A 23,003-nucleotide genomic window follows, 5' to 3' on the forward strand; every position below is an offset into this window, starting at 1 on the left:
TTTACTCTCAGCTTGACACTATTTGGAAGTGGTAGAGCCTAGGGGAGGATTTAGGTCATTTGGAGCATTCCCTCAAAGGGGGATCTCTTCCTCTTTCTTTGCTGGCCTTCCATACCCTGTACTCCCCTCCCCCTTTAGGTACAATCTTACTATACACCCAGAAGCAACAGGGACAACTAAGCATAGACCGAAACCCCCATTAGTCAAAATAAGTTTTTTCTCTTTTTAAGTTCATTTTCTTATGTATTCTGTTAGTAGTGGAAAGCTGACTAACATAATTAGAAATTATATTCTTCTCCAGTCTTCTGTTGTGGTTTCTAATTTTATAGCCCTATGAATAGAGAATGTGACCTTTGTGATAAAATCTTGTAAAGAGACTAAATAGGTTGCTATCTCATCTCTTAATTTTGAGAGAGATTAGTTAACATTGTCATTTTTCTGTGAGGTTTGCTTTATACATGCCAAAGCTATGCTAGTTGCAAAAGTTATGTCTTTATCATGCACTATTAATTTTATGAATATAAAATATCCTTGATGTATTTTCAAGTTAATTCTATTTTGTTTTATATTATTATTATTGTCAACATCCTTATTTTCATTAATATTTTATTAGTATTAGGTATGTCTTTTGTACTGGTTAATTGTTAGTATTTCTTTGTCATTTGATTTTAGGAGTTCCTCTTATATTTTCACACATTTCTGCTGTGCTCTCTTTCTTAAATATATATGCTTATAATATTGAGCCTCTATCCTTTGTTCTTTTTCTTCTATCTACTACAGAATTTCGTAACCCTGGGTACATACTGTAACTTCCTAGGAATCTCTCCAAAAAAGTACCTAATCTTTATCCTAGAATCTCAGGAAGGGAAGAGGTTTGTATCAGTATTATTTTTTAAATTTTTTATTTGTCCTTCTTAATTGTACATGACAGCAGAATGCATCTCAATTCATCGTACACAACTGGAGTGCAACATTTCAATTCTCTGGTTGTACATAGTATAGAGACATACCATTGTGCAGTCATGTATGTACCTAGGGTAATGTTGTCATCTCATTCCACCATCTTTCCTATCCTCATAACCCCCCAACCCTATCCTTTGCCCAATCCCAAATTCCTCCATTCTTCCCATGTTCCCCCCCTCCCGCCAATCTTAGATCAGCGTCCACTAATCAGACAAAACATTCAGCCTTTAGTTTTTTGGGATTGGCTTACTTTGCTTAGCATAATATTCTCCCAACTCCATCCATTTACCTGCAAGTGCCATAATTTTATTCTCTTTTAATGCTGAGTAATATTCCATTATGTATACTACAGTGTCTTTATCCATTCATCTATTGATGGGCATCGAGGTTGGTTCTACAGTTTAGCTATTGTGAATTCAGCTGCTATAAACATTGGTGTGGCTTTGTCACTATAGTATGCTGATCTTAAATTCTTTGGGTATAGACAGAGGAGTGGGATAGCTGGGTCAAATGGTGGTTCTATTCCAAATTTCCTAAGGAATCTCCACACTGCTTTCCAAAGTGGTTGCACCAATTTGCAGTCCCACCAGCAATGTATGTGTGTATCTTTTCCTTTACATCCTCTCCAACACTTACTATAGCTTATATTCTTAATTCCTGCCATTCTGACTGGGGTGAGATGAAATCTTAGAGTAGTTTTGATTTGCATTTCTCTAATTACTAAAGCTGTTAACATTTCTTTTATATTTGTTGATCACATATATATATCTTCTTCTGAGAAGTGTCTGTTCAGTTCCTTAGCCCATTTATTGATTGGATTTTTTTAAAGAGAGAGTGAGAGAGGAGAGAGAGAGAGAGGGAGAATTTTTAATATTTATTTTATAGTTCTCGGTGGACACAACATCTTTGTTGGTATGTGGTGCTGAGGATCGAACCCGGGCTGCACACATGCCAGGCGAGCGCGCTACCGCTTGCGCCACATCCCCAGCCCCTTGATTGGATTTTTTATTGAGTTTTTGAGTTCTTTATATATCCTAGAGATTAGTACTCTATCTACTGATATATATGTGGTAAAAATTTGCTCCCATACTGTAGGCTCTCTCTTCACCTCAATGATTGTGTCTTTTGCTGAGAAGAAGCTTTTTAGTTTGAGTCCATCTGTGTTATTGATTCTTGATTTTATTTCTTGTGCTTTAGGATTCTTGTTAAGAAAATCAGGCCTTATCAGACATGATGGAGATTTGGTCCTACTTTTTATTCTATTAAATGCAGGGTTTCTGGTCTAATTCCTAGGTACTTGATCCACTTTGTGTTGAGTTTTGTGCATGTGTGAGAGAGAGGTTTAGTTTCATTTTGCTGCATATGGATTTCTAGTTTTCCCAGCACCATTTGTTGAAGAGCCTGTCCTTTCTCCAGTGTATGTTTTTTGGTGCCTTTGTCTAATATAACTATATTCATGTGTGTTGGTCTCTTTATCTTCTATTTTGTACCATTGCTCTACATGTCTATTTTGGTGCCAATACCATACTGTTTTTGTTACTGTTGCTCTGTAGTATAGTTTAAGGTCTGGTATTGTGATGCCTCCTGCTTCACTTTTCGTGCTAAGGATTGCTTTGGCTATTCTGGGTCTCTTATTTTTCCAAATGAATTTTATGATTGCTTTTTTGAGTTCTGTGATGAACATCATCAGGATTTTAATAGGAACTGCATTCAATCTGTATAACAGTTTTGATAGTATGGCCATTTTGACAATATTACCTCTGCCTATCCAAGAACAAGGGAGATCTTTCTAAGTTTTTTTTTTTTTCAATTGCCTTCTTTAGTGTTCTGTAGTTTTCATTGTAGGAGGTCTTTTACCTCTTTTGTTAGATTGACTCCCAAGTATTTTATGTTTTTTGAAGCTATTCAGTGGATTCATCACTTTTATATAGAAATGCATCTGATTTATTGGTATTGATTTTATATCCTGGTACTTTGCTGAATTCATTTATTCATTCTAAAAGTTTTCTGGTAGAATTTTTTTGATCTTCTAAATATAGGATTATATCAGTATTTTTTAAAAGGCTATAATATGCAATCAGGATTGAAAAATCTAGTGTCATACTATTTCTAATTGTCTAGTGTTTTAAATTCCCAAGAATAAAAATTTTTAGCTTCATATCAAGGAATCAACTGAAACAGTTGTTTCATCAGTCTAGATAAAATCATAAAGTAGAACTAAGTGACATAGGGTGAGGAACTTATTATAGGGGTATAACTTTATTAAATTTTGATTGCTAATGGAGCAATCTACTGACCTGAAGTCATCATAAGTCAGCCAGACTAGCAGTTGAAAAGGAAAGCTAAACAAGAACAAGAGCAGGAACAAACTAGAAACTTCTAGGAAAAAAATGGAGCTTGCATTTCTCTCTCATTGTTCCACCTTACATGACTTGGATGGCCTGAGCTGTACCTATCTTCAGTGCAGGACTCAGAAAGGTTAAAAGACATGTGGCAAGAGCTGGAGGTTGAGTGTTCACACCAACATATGCCAGGAAATCAGCAAGCATTGTGCATGAGGCATCACAATGCCTAACCACTATTGTTTAGAGAATAAAGATTATAGCTGCTACTTCCTTTATGACTTCCAAAGCCCAAGAAAATCTATTTTGTGGTCAACTGTATTGCACTTCTGACACTATCTACCTACAGTTAGGCCAAATTTCACAGATTGATGGTTTAGTTCTCTATGAGGCTGTCTTCAATTCAGACAACAGCCACAAGCTCAGGGATTCCCAGATCACCCACATTAAAGATGAACTGGCTTCAAATTAAGAGGCTCCCATTACCTCCTCAGATTCAAAATTTACTAGAAAGATTTAGAGAATTCAGGAAAAAGCTATATTTGAGATTATAGTTTTTCTATTGCAAAAAGTTATAAATCAGGGCTGGGGATGTGGCTCAAGCGGTAGCGCGCTCGCCTGGCATGCGTGCGACCCGGGTTCGATCCTCAGCACCACATACCAACGAAGATGTTGTGTCCGCCGAGAACTAAAAAATAAATAAAATTCTCTCTCTCTCTCTCTTTCTCTCTCCTCTCTCACTCTCTCTTTAAAAAAAAAAAAAAAAAAAAAGTTATAAATCAGCACCAACCAAAAGAGGTGATACATGGGCAGAGACCCAGAAGAGTCTCAAAAATGAAGCTTCCATGTCTTCTGCCAATGGAATCAGGATGCATTACCCTCAAGCACATCAATGCATTATTTCCAATCAAGAACTTTGAGTTTCAATGTCCAGAGTTTTTTATTGGAGTTTGTTAAATAGGTATCATTCATTGAATCCTGGCCCCATAATTAAACTCATTCTCCAGCCCCCTCCCATCCCAGGAGTTCAGACTGATATCATTCCTCTTCAAGCCCCAACCCTCTAATCACATGGTTGTCCTTTCTAGCATGCCAGATCTCCTCCTGAAACTCTCCATGCGTCACCTCTGTAGATAAACAATCAGGGCTTACCAGGAATAATGAAGACAGTCCTATCACTTGAATTGAATTTAGGCTTTCTCTCAGGAATTAGCAACATAGCTTTACTATACAACACCAGCTCTAAATAGGAATTGGACAGGGAAGGGAATTCTGTGAACTTACCTGAATTGACGTAGTATAAGGCTATCACAACAGCATTTTATCTGACTCCTTTGTACCCCATCAAGAAAGTATCTTTAAGTCAATTTTCACATTTTTTGCTGCCTCTCTCCCACAATTTGTACACAGACCACCTCCATTGCTTTATCACAATCTCTTGGAGTCAGTTTTAGATGGCCATTTGTATTTTAAAATATGGTCCTTTATTTAAGAGAGCTGAACCCATAGGAGCAGAGAGTAGAATGGTGGTGACCAGAATTGGCAGTTGGGCATGTAGGTAGTAGATAAGGAAAAGGGAGAAAATTGTCAAAGTATAAAGTTTCAATTGAACAGGAGGAATAAGTTCTGGTGATCTACTGCACAGCCTACTGACTGTAATTAATGTGCTGTGTCTTTCACAATAGCAAAAGGAAAATATTTTGAATGTCATATCCACAAAGAAATAATATTTGAGGCAATGGATATTTTAACTAGTCTGATTAGATGATTCCACAATACATATAAGTAACAAAATATCACATTGTACCCAATAAATATACAGGATTATTATTTGTCAAATAAAAATAAAGTTAAAAAATAAAAATTCCTTCTCTTTCTAAAATAATTTCTTGAGAACTGCCTTTACATTTGTGATTCTTCACATTTAATTAACTTTTGTTCCTTTCTTTTTTTTCTTTTTAAGAGAGAGTGAGAAAGAATTTTAATATTTATTTTTTAGTTATCGACAGACACAACATCTTTGTTTGTATGTGGTGCTGAGGATCGAACCTGGGCCGCACGCATGCCAGGCGAGCACGCTACCGCTTGAGCCACATCCCCAGCCCTTGCGCCTTTCTTAATTGATCACTCTTTGCTATTTCCTATTTCTATCATTATAGAATATAGTACAATAAATAAACCTGGTTTGTGTCTAGATTTTGGCACCAAAACAAAACAACAACAAAACTTTATTATGTGTGAGGACAAGTGCATGGATTACTGCATACAAGGGCATCTGAGTGGCAAACCACTCCCCAGTGCTAGGCATGTGAGTGGCAAACCGCTTACCCCATAGGCACAGCCCTGGGCATGAGGCCTTGTGTTGCAGTCCCTGGGCTTGCTCCATGGCCTACTCCCCAGTTAGTTGCTGCAAGGACAGTTGGCCAGAAATTGTATTGGTGACTGCCTGCAATCTGCTTAGCTACTGCCTGAATATATATACATGGTAACTGTGCAATAAAATCAGACCTGCTTCCTGCTTGGTCTGTGGAGGTCTTGATTAGTGACTCTGCAGCCATACTCTCCTCTACACTGTTCCATGGACCTCCTCACTGGACGAGAGAGAGCCCACACAATTATGCTACTTTCTGTAACATTAAATAAATTACATTTAAAAATTTACATTCCTATGGAGAAAGGAAAACGGTTGACAATTTAAAATCATATACATTGTATTTGGTTTAGGTCTTGGTATGTTGAAATGTAGATTGGAATAACTTTTCTTATAACTAGTATTTACTAGTCATTATTAGTCATTAACTAGTATTTACTACTGTGTTTTAATCCATTTATAACTGTTTTACAGAAGAGAAAATTGATAATTTCCCTAAGATTACACAATGATAGGAACTTAATTCATATCCAGTTAGTCTAATAATTCCAGAGATTAAGCTCAACTTTTACGCTTATTTTAATTATGTGTGACAGCATAATAGCAAAAGGCAAAGGTAGACAAAATTGCTTTTATGACTTAATGTTTAAAATTCTTGCATTTTGTGCTTAAAGTAATTGTTTCTTCTTATAATTTCAGTGCTTTTTTTCCTCCGTGAATAATAGGAAAGACAACATGAATGTAACTCCTTATGCAACAATTATAGTTTCTGTTATCAAAAATGGAAAAAGAAATTGGACAGAATCATCATTATATTTATGCTAACAAAGATGTTTGAAATGCAAAGAGATATTTTGATATGCCAGTTAAAAATGTTTATTTGTATTTCTTTTTTTTAAGTTTTCGGCGGACACAACATCTTTGTTTATATGTGGTGCTGGAGATCGAATCCAAGCTGCACGCATGCCAGGCGAGCGCGCTACTGCTTGAGCCACATACCCAGCCCCTATTTCTATTTCTTTTAAAACTTTTTATTCCTTCAGAATAGAGAATACAGGGCTGGGGATGTGGCTCAAGCGGTAATGCGCTTGCCTGGCATGCGCGGAGCGCTGGGTTCAATCCTCAGCACCACATAAAAATAAAATAAAGATGTTGTGTCCACCGAAAACTGAAAAATAAATATTAAAAAAAATAATAGAGAATGCATTCACATAGTTTCAAAATCCAAACTAAATTAATAGGTACATGTTGAGAGACTTGTCTCTTGTCTCTTGTAGCTCATTCCCTACCAGTTCCCCATAGGCAGTACTTTCTTAGTTTAAGTGTCCTTCCAATGTTTCTTTATGAAAAAAATATTTGTATTTCCCCTCTTTTCTGTCACATGATTTTTTTTTTCACTTAAAGCAATTACAACTCAGAGGTTTGAGTTGTGATTATTCCAGAGCAATTTTTATGGCTCTGGTAAAGAATACCATTTGGAAAATCTATAGAATGATGATACTTTAATGTCTTACTTCCTTGCTTTATTTTGATATCAGTGAACATTATACTTCTCATTTTTTTAAAAAAATGAGAAGTATAATATTCTCAAATTTCATAAATATATATATATATATTTTTTTTTTTTTTTGCCTGAGAATCAAGAGTGTGGCCCAGTTCCTGGTAGCCAAAGTAAAAAATGCATTCATTCCATTTGTTATCGTTATCAATTTTGTAGAACAGATTTTATAGATGGGAAAATTAAAGCTGTTTCCTGATCTGTAAAAAGAAAACAACTCCAAATCCCAAATGAAATATTCTGACTTACAGTTTTGGAGATTTCAGTCCATGGTCAGGTAGACCTACTGCTTTTGGGCCTGTGGGGAGGCAGCATATCACAAAAGGCAACAGGTAGTGGAACAAATGACCTCTCATGCTTAAGATGAAAGAGAATGGACAAAGGGGTTGATGCTCCCAATGACTGGAGAACTTGCCACTAGGACCCATCTCTGAAAGTTTCCACCACCTCTCCACAATGCCAACCTGGGGATCAAGCCTCTAACACATGGACCTTTGGGGGACATTTCAAACCCTAACTACAGCTATGTTCTTGCAGTGTTTGATAAACACTGAATACTCAGTATTTGTTGAACTGATTTGAGACAAAATGCAATTCAAATTTCATAAAAACCTTTAGAGTGTCCATTTTGTACAATATGTTTTTCAAGATTACAAACTTATAGTGTACAGGATAAATCATTTTATTATTCTTTATTCATCTCTGAACTATTTGAAAGAAGTAAACAACAGCATGTTAACATTTCTCAGATGCAGTTCCACAAAATAGGAAGAGATAATATCAACCAGTAAATGATATTGCTTATTTTAAAATAAAATGGCTTTATTAACTGTAGGACACTTTATAGGTGTGAGATCGTCTCATTACTTTGGTGATGATTAACAAGTATTACCACTATTACTGTATGGCTCTGTGCTAGACCTATAAAAGTATAAAAATAAGTGTATTCTGTAAATTAAAATCTATCTTAACAGAATGGTCATAAAGCATACCAGATAAAGTTGGCAGGGTACACACTTGTTAACAATATTTATGCACTTGCTGTAAGAACATGAGAAACCAGGGTTCTCTTCCAGGTGGAAGTAAGGAGGAATTATTAAAGGGTTTGGAATGATTCTAAAGATGAACTATGGTTGTGGGGATCAATACTGGATTGATTATTACAGTCATCTTTTCTCAGAAGGTGGGAGTAAAGTGGAGTTGGGGTAGACACTGGTACGAAATTAACAGCAACAACAACAAAAAATAAAATTAAAAGCCATGTGAATATTCACAATAGCCAAAATGGTGGAAGCAACCTGAGTGTCCATAGATGGGTGAATAAACAAACAAAATATAGTATGTATGTATAATGGAATATTAGTATGCCTTAAAAAGGTAGGAATTTCTGGTACCTCTACTATTAAATGAAACTTGAGGACATTATACTAAGTGAAATAAGTCACAAAAAGACAAATACTATATGGATCTACTTATGTGGTATCTAGTGTCATTAAATTCAGAGACAGAAAGTAGAATGGTGGTTGCCAGGGGCTGCCATGCTGGATGGTAGAGTTGGGGAGTTGAATGATCAGTTCCAAGTTGCAGTTTGGGAAAATGAAAGAGTTGTGTTAAACTAATGGCAGTGATGTTTGCACAATATGAGGATATTTCATACCACCATGCTATACACTGGAAATAGTTAAAATGGTACATTTTATTATAATTAAGAAGATTTAAAAAAATAAAAAAAGTAGTGATCTCAAAAGAAAAAAAAGGGGGGTGGCGTGGGAGCATTTGTGTGGCCTTGGTTATGTCATGGTCTTAGATTCAGTTGGGAACATTAGTCTGATTCTCAGCACTGCTCTCTCAGGGGCCTGTTTCCTTAGAAACCAAAATTAAGGTAAACGTGGAATGTTGTGTTTGAAATCACTTTATCTGAATTTCTGCACCTGGGTTGAAAACAGAGGCTACTTCTCCCACACAGTGACCCACAAGGCTTACATTCTTTAAGCAAGAGGAAATGTTCTGTTTTTCACTGAAAAGACTTCAAAGTTTTCCATACTCTGATTTTAGAAAACAAGACTTCTAGGCACCATGTCCTTAAGTTAATTAACAAAAGAAGTCCTTATAAGTTCATGGCAGAATTGAAAAAGTAGTCTCTAAATGGAGTAATGTGGCTTTGGGATAAATGCTGTCAGGAAAGGGAAAGGGAAAGGGGAAAAAATGATTCCAAGATAGGATCAGCTTGCCTTCAGAGTCTAGGGCCTTTGATTCTTGTGTCAGGCCTCTTTCTTACATACGTAGTTTAAATTAGGGAATTCAATACATGCATCATTTGGGATATTAATCTTTCTTACCAATCTAATGATATTACACACTAAACAAAAAACCTTAATTTTACAGTTTAATGCTAGTCATCTAAATTGTGTTTATTATTATAACAAATGTATATTACTATCTCTGAATAAAATGGAAATTTCCAAAAAGTCCACACCTCATTTTCAGTACTCAGTATTTAAAAATTATGAACACAAATTTTTAGGACATAATATCTTAAATATAAATAGCACCACTGAAGATGAAATTTGAACTAGTCAATGTTATAATAGTAACATGGAAAAAAAGGTGTTTGAAAATTTAAAGAAATAATACTTTAGGATCATAATAAGAAGCCCAGTTGATAAGTTTCTGTACTTGAATTGATTCTACTTTCTATGAATCAAGTTGAAAACTAAATGGGGAGGAGGAGACTATTTCTTATAAAGTAGGCTACAAGAGAAAATAAAGCTATAGCAGAATAATATGATTCATTGGGCAGTGTGGTTACAATGTATATACGTGTTGTCTACAATAAAAGTCTTTATACATATAATCTGTGCACACGGTTTGATGATTCTTCAAAGAGTGTTTCTCTGGATCCTGGTAGGTGGTGGGTTGAGTACACCAAAGGAACAGAAGGTGAAACCCAGTACACGCAAAGCTCTGATGAGGCAACAAAGTTTCTCTCTCACAAAACCAGCTCTTCAGGTAGGAATTACTGAACGATGGACCATAAACTCTGTAATTACGGGCATTAAGGCTTTCAGAAATATACAGAGGATATAATTCAAGATTGAGATCAACATTTGTGCCAAAGTGTCCTTTTCACACAAATTTGCCGCTGAATAGCCAAAATTTAAGAGACCCACAGAATTTGACACTCCGGCAGATTGATCCTGTGGTGGCCACCTCTACAGGAAAAGACGCAAACGAAAGCTGTCATGGGAGATTAAAGATACTTTGATCAAAACCGGAAAAGTTGACAGACCAGGCAGAACTGTTTCAGTTCATTTTAATTTAGTCGACTGCACACGATTTATTTATTTTATTTTTTGTAACCAGGGATTGAACTCAGGTGTGTTTAATCACTGAGCCACATCCCCAGGCCACCCCACCCCCAGTCCTTTATTATTATTTTTGAGAATTTTTAAGGGTGGAGTAGGAAGTCATTACCACTGACATTTAGCAGCTGAACTGAAACAAGGCCCAGATTCCTCCACAAGGAACACTTAGCTAACGAAGGAAAAGAAACTTTGATAGAACACCTGATACATGAGAAGTGATCTCTCTGACAATACCTCATTTAAGGATTTCTAAATGAGAATAGTGGAAGTGTCTTTGTGGCCTAAAGTAGCTCTTCGGTTTCAAGTAAAAGAAAAATACTCGTAGGTGAAAGGGAGGGGCAAATAAGAAAAAAGAAGGGGGGAGATAAAAAGGGAAAGATTTTTAAAAAAATCGCAAATAACTAGGTCTTTTCAACCAGTCCAAATAAAAAGAATTCTTTTTCCATTCTGCGGTTTAGAACTAATCAAAACTCAGGAAATAACTCTGGGAAGCAAACAAACTTAGCCATGAAAAACATGCGCGTCCAGTACATCCGAAAAACACGTGGCGGGGGTGGGAACTCGCGTCTCCGCTCCTGGACTCGCAGTCCCGTCGGCCCTTTCGGCGGCCGAGCCCGGCGACGGAGGGCGGGCGGGCGCGAGGGCTGCCGGGACCTGTGGTCCTCGCTCAGCGCCTCCCCGCGGGTTTGCGACGTTTAGCGACCATTGCGCCTGCGCGCGCGCCGGCGGCTAGGCTGGGGCCGTGGCGGCTCGTGCCGGGTGATGCTAGGCGGCTCCCTGGGCTCCAGGCTGTTGCGGGGTGTGGGTGGGAGTCGCCGGCAGTTCGGGTCGCGAGGTGTCCGCGAAGGTGGCGCAGCCATGGCGGCAGGGGAGAGCATGGCACAGCGAATGGTCTGGGTGGACCTGGAGGTGAGCGAGTTCGGCGCGGGGTGAGGGGCGGCGAGTCATGTTTCGCGCGTGGGACCCAGTGGCCGAGCCTGTCCCGGGAGAGCGGCAGTATGTGGGTCTCGGGTATGGCAGGTGAGCGCGTCCCGGCTGTGGGCAGCGCTGGGCAGGACTCCAGCGGGAGTTGGGGACTGGGCTGGACCGTGGGGTTTCTTTACAGAAAGGAGGAGTCTTCCATATGTCTCTTTCTCCTCCTGATCACCTTCGCCAACTTGGACTTCCCTAACGCTTCGGTGCCTGCTGGCTAGTATCACTGGAGGGGGTAGGGACAGCATCTCTGCTTCCACTTCCCCCACAAAGCCTTAAAGGACCCTATGCTGTTCAAGCTGGATGGGACTCCGGAGATGACTCAGCCTTACTCCTCTTTCCATAAACGAAAAAATTGAGGCCCAAAGAGAGGATTCAACACTTTCAAGGTCGCGCCATTAGTGAGAGTTTGAGACTAGAGCCCAATTCTGATTTCTTCAGTTTTAACATACTTATATCAAGCCCTCCCCCCACTCCTCCCCGAGCCTCAATTTTCTCTGTGTAATGATAATCATTCCTTTCTACTTAGATTGTGATAAAGATCAACTAATGTAATTAATAGAAAATTTTTGTAAACTTCAGAGACATGGTGATGTTGGTTATCTAATTCTTCCATAATTGACAGCACTCTCTCAATTTTACTTACTTTGCATGTGTCCCGGAGTAGAATCACAGTGCCTGACAATGGTAAATGTTGAATAAGTGAGGATATGTATTTAGTACCTTGCATGCCCAAGGAACATTATTCTGTCTTCTATTCTGGCTGTGGAATATGTCAGGAATTCTTGTTTAATAAACTTGAGTAAAAGAGACCGGGAAGGTGTTTTTCTGTGTATTACATATTTATTTTTTATTGCAGATGACAGGATTGGACATTGAAAAGGACCAGATTATTGAGATGGCCTGTCTGATAACAGACTCTGATCTTAACATTTTGGCTGAAGTAGGTGAATACCATATAATACAGTCATACTCTATGGAGGGCATGAATATCTAAAGATCACTTTCTCCAGTGTTATTATTTAAAAAATAAAGAAATTGAGCTCCATATAGATTAAGGTCCAAAGTAGTATGAACCATGCCCAAACTGTACAGAAACATAAACTCTTGTGGTCTACTGAGAACTTAGTGTGTCAGGACCAATTCTTAAGTGCTTTACATGTTTTCATACTTAGTCCTCACAAAAAATCTTAAGGTAGGTGCTGTTAATAATGCTTATTTTATAGATGAGGACACAGAGATGTCACCCAAGGTCACCTGGCTAGTTACTGTGGAAACCTGTAGTTTTAACCTAGGCAGTTTTAGTAAAGTGTTTCTAGCCAGTAGGACAGTCACCTATTGTCCCATCAGGTTTGGTGACTCATGCCAAAGTTTATATCTTTATATCCTATTCTTGGCTTTAACTTGATACCCTATGTAGTCATTCCTTGGTATGCCTAGGGTATTGGTTACAGGACCCCCCTCAGAGACCGAAATCTGAGTATGCTCAAGTGTTATTTAAAATGACATAGTATTTGCTTATAACCTTTGCACATCCTCTCATATACTTCAGAGCATCTCTAGTTTACATATAATATCTAATACAATGTAAATACTAAACAAATAGTTTCTATACTGTATTGTTTAGGGAATAAAGAAAAGAGAGGTCTCTACATACAGATGCATTTTTTTCCTCCAAATATTTTCAATCTGGAGTTGGTTGAATCTGTGGATATAGAACCTATTGTTACATAGGGTCATCTGCCTTTTCATTCAAGACGTGTTTCTTTTAGATCTATATGACAGTTTTAGAATTTCTGTTAATGCACATCCAAAAAAAGTGTTCTCCTGTGGAATATGATAAAGGTTTTTATATTTTTCTATTTTAAAACTGAAACATTAAGCAAAACAAATACACCTGCTGCATTTCAGCCTCTTATGAAACATTTAATAAGTATGTGATATGTCTGATTGGTAGGGGATAAAATTCCCTAGTTTAATACTGTCACCATTATTTGGAGTCATTCAAAAAACAAAATAGGGTGTTTGTAGAAAAGGGAGGATTTGTTAAGTTCCCAGAAGGTAGGGTTGATGGTTTATTTGTGCTGGATAAATTTTGTAAATCTACAGGTATAACCTTCCTTTATTTCCCAGGTAGACAACAGGTGAGAGGCATTTATAGATGAGTTGCTGGTGTGCCAGACTTACTTTCTGACACATGAGCTGGAGAAGACTCATGAGACTCTGTTTCTCATGATAACTTTTATTTTCAACTATATAAAGAAAGTCCTCAGTTTTAGGTTTGGTTGTATTTTTTTCTTTTTCCTGTGACTTGGAATTTACTATAGAGATTAGTGAAGTGTCTTTATTTTATCAGCTCTCCTTACCCTTAGCCAAGGAAGTATTTTTGCTTTAGATAGTTGATATAATGTGAAACACTGAAGGTTAAGTGGACTGGTAGGTTGATATGTACCCTGGAGAAAATTTGGGTATGTGTTCACACAGCCTGAAATAGGCTAAGTTTAGATGAGGATAAGGATTTTAAAAAAATAAAAAATATGTTGGAGCTGTCAGTTGAGTGGAAAATGTTTTATTCTCATGTACAAGTGTGAGGAAAATATTTTATGCTAGTAGAAACACAAGCAGCCTACTCCAAAACTTTTTTAGTGGGTGCTAGTGGGTGCCTTGATTTGTTAAACTGGAATCTAAACCAGGTTAGTAGATTTATAATATGTACTTTGCTCCTTTCCATTATTGTTTGATTTTTTTTTTAAACACTTTATTTATTTATTTGTTCGTTTTGGCCATTGAACCCAGGGACTCTTTACCACTAAGTTACATCCCCAGTTCTTTTTTTTTTAAGAGAGAGTGGAGAGAGAGAGAGAATTTTTTTTTTTTTTTTTAATATTTATTGTTTTAGTTTTCGGCGAACACAACATCTTTGTTTGTATGTGGTGCTGAGGATCGAACCCGGGCCGCACGCATGCCAGGCGAGCGCGCTACCGCTTGAGCCACATCCCCAGCCCCTGATTTTTTTTTTTTTTAATATTTATTTTTTTAGTTGTAGGTGGACACAATATGTTTATTTCATTTTCATGTGGTGTTGAGGTTTGAACCCAGTGCCTCACGTGTCTAGGTGAGCACTTTACCACTGAGCCAGCCCCGAATTGTTTTGTTTTTAATATCAAAACAATTTTTTTGTTTCTCCATGGAGATTGCCAACACAAGGTTTTTGTTTGGCTAAAACTCCTTTTTGTTGTATAATGTCAGGCATATTTTAGTCCATTTCTGGCCATTTCTTTCAGTGATTGCAAACTATTTTTTGCCATCTTAGTAATAATAACTTGGATTTGTAGAATACTTTTCTTTTAGAAAATTCAAAGAACTTTTGTATCTATTATTTCTTTGATCCTAACGAGGAAAGAGGACCAATTTATTGATTCACCGTTTTCCAGAAGGAGAAACTAAGGTGACTTGCTTTAATGTTGTTGACCAGGCTACTATTACTGTTGGGCCTCTGTCCCAGAGAATCACAGTTGAATGTTTTATTAAATGGAACTGAGAATTTGAGGGCCACTCATTTTAATTTTGTTTTTTAGATGTCTCTAGTTACCTCTTCTTTAAAATTTTGCTTTTTACTTATTTTTTTAGTTTGTTTTTTAAATGTAAAACCACTGTTGAAATTAAACAGAATAACTTTAAACAGTATGATTACTATTGTTTTTTTTTGCCTTGTTCTCCATCCCTGTCCTACTTCCCAAAGTTTATGTATTTTCTTGACATTTTGCATGCGTATATAAATGTGTACATTTTTAAAAATATGTACATAAAATCATATGCATGTATACACTGTTGTGCAGTTTACTTTTCTCACTTGGTAATAAAGATACTTTTCAAAATGAACTCATAATCAGTATTTAGCAGAGTTTTTCTAGAAAGGGCCAGATATTTTTTTTTTTTTTTTTAAAAGAGAGAGTGAGAGAGGGGGGAGAGAGAGAGAGAATTTTAATATTTATTTTTTAGTTCTCGGCGGACACAACATCTTTGTTGGTATGTGGTGCTGAGGAACGAACCCGGGCCGCACGCATGCCAGGCGAGCACGCTACTGCTTGAGCCACATCCCCAGCCCAAGGGCCAGATATTAAAATCTTTTAGCCTTTGGGTGCCATATACCTCTCAGTCATACATTGTCTTTCTTTTTAAATCTCCTTTAACAATGTAAAACTCATTCTTAACTTTTTGGTTATAAAAAACTTAACCAAAGCCCGGGACTATAATTTGCTGAATCTTGGTAGATATCTATGTCCTAAGGGGCATTTTGGTTTTCACTTGTGTCGTTCTTTTTTTCAATCATCGTAAATAGTTCTGGAATGAATGAAGACCAGTTTTAGAGTTCATTAAGTGTCCTTTATCTTCTTTTTCTGATACATGCATTTAGTCCTTAATGCAGCTTGAACTTTATCTCTGAAAACAGGGTTATTTCTTTTGATTCTTAATGACTAATGGCTTTTCCCATCCACAGGGTCCTAACCTGATTATAAAACAGCCAGATGAGTTGCTGGACAGCATGTCAGATTGGTGTAAGGAGCACCATGGGAAGGTAACATTACCAAATAACAAGATTGCTGCTTTGGGGAACAGTAACAAGCTTATTGCACTCACATCTGAATCCTAGACCATTGTTGGATGGTATTTAAAAAGAGGGTTAGAGGAAGATTGCTTGGCAAGCCTGGGAAACTGCTTGCTTTTTACTTTTCATCTTTTGGACCTCTCGAGATCATCTTCTCCTGAATGTCCTCTTTTTTCTCTCCTATATTCAGTCTGTCGCGAACGCATTGTGGATTGTCAAGTATTACTCAAGTCAGTCTTTTGGATGAGGTTAGACATCAACTCTCAGAGAAGGGGGAATGCGGCTGTCCTCTTAATAGTTGTTTCTTCCCAGAGGTTATATCCTTGGACTTTGAGCACCATCTTTTTTGACTGTGTGGAAATGCTATTAACAATCAGGAATATAACTTATTGGCTTGGATTAAGAAAAATTTGGTGAAAAGATGGCAGTTTCAATTTGAACTTGAGCTCTAAAAATGGTCCATCTGTGGTGATACTTGCCCATTTTAGAAGTAAAATTTCATTTCTGGATACCTTTGAAAACTGACTTCATGTGTTTCTGCTGGGGGCTGGGGATTCTCTCTTGCAGTCTGGTCTTACCAAGGCAGTGAAGGAGAGTACAATTACATTGCAGCAGGCAGAGTATGAATTTCTGTCCTTTGTACGACAGCAGACTCCTCCGGGGCTCTGTCCACTTGCAGGTAAAATCCAATCCTATGTATATCTTCTAGATAGTCTTCCATTGTAGTGGTTCAAGAGACTGCAATTCCAGAAATACCAGCCAAGCCTATCTATATCTTCCATTTACCCTGATTTGGATTGTTTATCTTTTGTGTTCAAGTTTCCTTGTATAGTTCACAACATGAATATTAGGAAAATGCGCTGAAATAAGACATGAGAAGTTAGAAACAAACTCAGTAAAAATTTTTCCATATTTTTATGATGAAAGAATTTTTGACACAGAAAAGTTGGACTGAGTAATTGTTAAACGTGTGCCTGTTGGTTGTACCTATTTTTTTTATATTTGACAATAACGTGTAGGTTTTATGACACTTCATTTCTAAAAACTTCATGAAGCATCTCCTAAGAATAAGGATATTTTGTTATGTAACACAGTATCATTATTGCATTGAAAAGAATTAAAGTCATTTAATAATATCACGTGATGTCTAGTCTACATTCAGAGTTCCCTAAAATGTCTAATTGTTTTTGAACCAGGATTCAGTCAAGGCTCATGCATTTCATTTTGGTTATTATGTATCTTTAGTCTGTTAACCCAGAACTGTCCACCTATCTCTATTTTTTTCCCTTGTGACATTGATTTAAAAGAGACCAGGTCAGTTCTATCAGGATTTTTAAAGCAGTAACTTTGTAAGAGGGGTGGTAATGTTCTGTGGAGGTGTATTTGCATTTGTATATGTCCATTGATGTGGTAACTGACACTTTTATCAAACATTCACAGGGAAAGTTTTGGCATTAAGTCTTAGAATTACATTGTGTAAAAGTTCTTCAGCCAATGTAGTTGATACTTATTTTAACATTCTTATTTAAAATTTAGTGTTTTAAATATAAATTACTGTGTGGAAACATGAATGTGGATGTGATTTGTTATAAAAATTGGAATGTAAATAAAGGCTTATTTACTTACATGATTCAGTTAAGTTTTTAGTGTTAGTGGTGTGTATTTTGTGACACTGGGAGAAAGTTTGCACGTCTTGTATGAACTTGAAAAGTAACAGATTTACATGTTGCGTGTGTGGAATGCTGGATTTGTCCTTTTGTCTGTGAGGCCATATACAAATTTATTATGAGCCAGACTGACCAAATTCTTGGAAATCTGCATCTGTAAGCTAATCAGAAGCACTCAAACTTGATTTGGGAATTTAGAGATTTAGGAATTGTTTAAACTTTAAAAATTTATTTCCGTTTCAAATACAATTTATGAATTTTTATATCCTGTTGTATACTACTAGAAATACATAGATCCAGTATGCTTCATGTCTTTCTAGGAAATTCAGTTCATGCAGATAAGAAGTTTCTTGACAAATACATGCCCCAGTTCATGAAACATCTTCATTATAGAATAATTGATGTGAGCACTGTTAAAGAACTGTGCAGGTAAGGGCTATATTTAGGATCCATTAAGTTGCCTCATTTAGCATGTTTTAATTGAGAATTTGTGGAAAATAATTGAATAGAATTGTAGAACTGAGGGTATTAAGTGGGTGTGTATCTACGTCATCCCATTCTCACTTGTACAGGACCTTAGTTTATTCTGACTGGTGAGACTTGGGGGGGAAATGTCAAATATTTTCCATGTAAATTACATTCATGCCGAAAGTTTATTGGGCACTCATTCTGTGCCAGGCATTGACCTATCTGCTGGAATATATAGATGAAGAGGTCTTAAATAGCATAGAATCTAGTGGGTTGAAAGACACATAAAAACACCCTCAAAGTGTATACTGTATGGTAACTTCTGGAGTGAGTGTACATGTAGAGTATGAGGGCACTTAGGAAGGAGCACCTCACCATGCTGGAGTGAGAGGAATGGGAATTCAAAAAGCTGTATGTGTAGCTTTTAAATTGAGGTTTAAATAAGAAGGGAAGCTTTCTAGGCATTTAAGTGAGAAGAATGCATTCCTGAGAGTGGGCAAAGTTACGAGGATGTGAAAGTAAGGCAAAAGTGTGCAGGGAATTACTGTCTGTTCTTTAATGCTGCAGTGCAATGCATGAGTTTGGCAAAGGTGGAGGGTGGGCCCAGTATTGGAGGGCTTGTGTGCCATGCCAAGGTTAGATTTTTATCTACTGAGGGAAGGAACTCCTTTGACAGGCTTAAATAAAAGAATGAGTCATGATTAGATCATTCTGATTAGAAGGTAGCAAGAAAAATGATAGATAAGAAAGGAGACTTTCTGGAGAAACAAAATGGCAGTTGGGTGTTTGAGGGGAATGGAAATAAAATTTGAGAGAGCCAATTGGCATGATACTGACTGCTTAGATGAGCGAGTGGGGACAAGGAGGAGGTATAAAGGGATTCTGGTGCTTCTAGTTGGGACAGCTGTGGTGGGCAGAACTGTCCAATGAAAGGGGGGAAATAAGAGGAAGAGTAGATTTGGTGAATGGGGGAAGGAGTGCAGTGGAGAGGGGTGAGTGTGGTTTTACATATGAAGTAGGAGTGTGGATTTCTAGGTGGAGATGTCCAGCAGTCAGGAACTCGGGAGAGGGATGACTTGGAGTTACAGATTTTGGAGTCCTATACATTGATAAGCTTGTTCAAAGAAAATATGTAGAAGGAAGAGAAGAAAGGGTGTAAGAGAATCATAGGCAAAGAGGCAACTCGATAGTTATGATCCAGATGTCTTTTGTATTGTTAATAATTACTGGAAGGAGGTAATTCATTCAGTATATTTGAGACAGTTTCCTTTGAGAGTTCCATTTCTACTGTGTATAGACGCTGGTATCCAGAAGAATATGAATTTGCACCAAAGAAGGCTGCTTCTCACAGGTAAGATTTGATCCTACTCAGTGCTTCTCAGTCTATTACACACATAACCTCCAAATTCAAATAACTTCCTTTTTGCACTCTTCTTTGGGGGAAACATGAAGATTGACTAGCAGAAAAATAACTTTTTACTGTCAGAAATTCAGGTCAGGATTCTAGTGTTCCATTCTGAGAAGGGTGATATAATCTCTTTTTTGGTCAGATAGTCTTTATTACAGTTTTAGAATGTTTAAGCACTTGGTTTATGGGTATGATAAAAAAATCCAATCTTCCTAGGAATGAGCAGCTTTTTCTAATCACAGAGAATATGGATTCAACCATTTGAAATTAGAACACTTTGTGTACAGTTGTAAAATATAGTTGTTCTACTTCAACATTTTCATTTTTCTGATTGAATTTAAAGATATTGTGGATTCAAGTGTTCTGTACTGTTTCTTTTATAATTTTTTATTTTAGAGTCATGTAGGAACATAACACTTGACAGTAGTCTTCTAAGGGTAGCATTTGGTTCATTTATTTACTGATCCCGAACTATCTGCATTGCATTTGGAGGCAAGCAGAGAAAGATCAGCCTCAAATGTCTGTTATTCTCATGTATTTTTATTGGGCATACCTGGACTATAGCACAGTAATTCTGATCTAAAAAACCTCACCTGAAATAATTGGGGTTTGGTATGACTTGGATTTCAGAATTTTTTAGATTTTAGGAAGATCATGATATACCTGTATTGTGGTTCATGTAATGCTCCTAAAAAAGCTGACCATAATACAACACATTGGTATTTCTTCAGTGAAGTATGGAATACAACAAATGGCATAACAGGTAATATGAAAAGCCTCCATATTGAGTTTGGTCAGGCTTTGCCACATAGTGGGTTATAAAAGTACATTGGGTTTTCCAATCTGTTTTAGGTTTCGGTATTGTGATTAGAAGTTGTATACATTTACCTATTTAAAAGCTGTGTTTTTCATAGCTTAATACCATATATCCAGGATCTGGGAAGGAAGCACATTTTTTTTTTTTTTTTTTGCCTTAGCCACAAAAATAACTCATGAAACTTGCACTAAATTTCTAGCAGTTGATTCTCTAGAAGAGGCCATTGGCCCATCATTCAGAGCTTATTGATTTACTTGCACATTGTTCTAATAATCTTGGTTACCTGATTTCTCAGACTACAACAGATGAGAAACAGCATGTTGGAGGAGAAGAAAGGCTGTTAGATGGAGGCAGGCTGCCACTGATTATAGCACAAATCACCACGAGAGAGGAGGTAGATCCTCTTTTATGGTTAGGTACTGTCTGATCTGATAATTGATGTTTATTATGATGACTGAGTCATGAGTTATGTTCGAGTATGTTAGTATATTTTGTTCAGGGGCATCATTAAGTATTGCCCAAACTATGTTTCATGATTTGTTAATAAGTGTTCCACAAATGTGGTTGATAAAGTTTTAGAAATACTGTGTGTGTAGCATAGCTTCCTCTTAGGAATCATAAGATACCTTAGTTTATTAAATGCAGAAACTTCAGGAAAAAAATAATTAGTTTTCCTTAAACTTATTTGACCCTGTATTTCCCCTCCTTTGCCCATTGGAGCATATTACTACCTTATGAAACAGTTTAGGAAATTTTTATGTGTATTTTACAAATTTGTTTTTATAAATCAAGTTTTTTAAAGAACAAAGCACTTCATACTGCTTTACTGAAATGTTCTACTTCTTGATGATGTCATAGAGTGGCATTTACAGTAACTTGTTCTTTATAAAAAGTTATGTTTACAAAATGATTTCCATCTCCTCTGTTTTTGGACATTTTATTCAGTGTGATATGTTTACTTATAGGGCACTTGATGACATTAGTGAAAGCATCAAAGAACTTCAGTTTTACCGAAATAACATTTTCAAGAAAAAAACAGATGAAAAGAAGAGGAAAATTATAGAAAATGGAGAAAATGAGAAGACTGTGAGTTGATGCCAGTTCTCATGCTGCCACAACATAGTTCTCTGGAAGCAACTTATAGTAGTTTTTATTTTGTTTTTCTTTTCCATGCTGATTGCTTGGCAGAGCACCTTCTTTTAGTTAATTTGCACCTCCAGATTACTCAAGCAGACAGCACTATATGCTGTTTCCATTATGCACAGCAGCAGCTTTGTAAGTACCAGGTCATGCCCATTCCTCGGTACATATCTTCATTTGCTTTTAGACAATTTCTTTTGTTTAAAAATAAATAAATAAATAAATAAATAAATAAACAAATAAAACTAGTTCTATTGAAATGCAAACCTTTTTGTACCATTTATTCTTTAATAGTTTAATTATTGGAAATAGATATCTTTTTTAAGTGGTATGGCTGATGTTTAAATTCTCCTAATGTACTTTTATTAAGTTTCTTAAACAGGAAGTGAACTTATTCTCTTTTGCTTTACAAGTCAAGAATAGAATAACAAGATAGGTTCAGAGAAGCAGATTTGGGCTCAATGTTATCGAACTAACAGCTCTGGAATAGGCTACTCTTCACTGCTTTCAAGAAATTCAAGTAAGCCATCAGACTGTGATTCTGTAAGTAGTAATGAAGGTTTATTGACTAGATAATATGTATAAGGCAGTCACTGTGCTAGGTTTGTAAAACAGCTTGCTTTCCTAGGTCTAATGGTAAGTAAGTAGATGAGAAGGGGTTTCAATTTGAATATATTAACTCCTAAGTTTATGTAGTCTAGATTGCAGTACTAAGGCCACTCCTCTGCCAGTGGGTGCGATGGAACCATCTGTAGAACAGGTCTCATTTCTTTGTGCACTGTATTCTGACAAATGCCCCTTTAAGACAAGTAATCAGAATTGAGAAAGGCCCACAGATGACCTGCTCCTCTTTGAGAACTACTGGAAAAGAAGACTTCTGTGATGAGCTTAAGTTATATCCCTATTTTATTGTAGTCCTTATATGAATATAATGTGTTCCAAATGTGTGATAATTACAGATATCACTAGACTGTGGATGAGAACAGTCTTATATATTTATTTGAATAACACTTCAATACTTACTAAGTCGTGTTACCTATTCAAAAACCATATGAGTGGAGAGAGAGATTTTAGTGTGATTTTTTTTTTTCCCCAAATGAACAAATTAAGGTTTAGACCCACAAGTCTAATAAGTAGATGAAAACTTAATTAAATCTTCAGATTTTTATCCTGACTGGTGTTACTTCTGTTTTCTGAAATGACATGTATCCACATCAGTGGTTTGGTAGGCCAGATGGGGGGGAGTTAAGAACAGGGGTTTTGATTCAAACTCTGGATTCAAATCCAGACACCTGATATACTGAGCAGCTTCATCAGGTTCAC

At 36.8% G+C, this 23,003-nt stretch overlaps 1 protein-coding gene across 1 annotated transcript; it reads left to right on the forward strand.

Annotated features, from left to right (window-relative positions):
• Positions 1-11,290: 11,290 nt before the first annotated feature.
• Rexo2 (RNA exonuclease 2) lies at positions 11,291-21,928 on the forward strand. Its single transcript, XM_026392538.2, has 7 exons — positions 11,291-11,508; positions 12,431-12,514; positions 16,073-16,150; positions 16,748-16,859; positions 18,168-18,276; positions 19,613-19,666; positions 21,506-21,928. Exons 1-7 carry the CDS (start codon positions 11,362-11,364, stop codon positions 21,633-21,635), a joined length of 714 nt encoding a protein of 237 aa, XP_026248323.1. The 5' UTR covers positions 11,291-11,361; the 3' UTR covers positions 21,636-21,928.
• The last annotated feature ends 1,075 nt before the right edge of the window (positions 21,929-23,003 follow it).

This window comes from Urocitellus parryii, chromosome 4 (genome assembly GCF_045843805.1).
Source record: "Urocitellus parryii isolate mUroPar1 chromosome 4, mUroPar1.hap1, whole genome shotgun sequence".
NCBI lineage: Eukaryota > Metazoa > Chordata > Mammalia > Rodentia > Sciuridae > Urocitellus > Urocitellus parryii.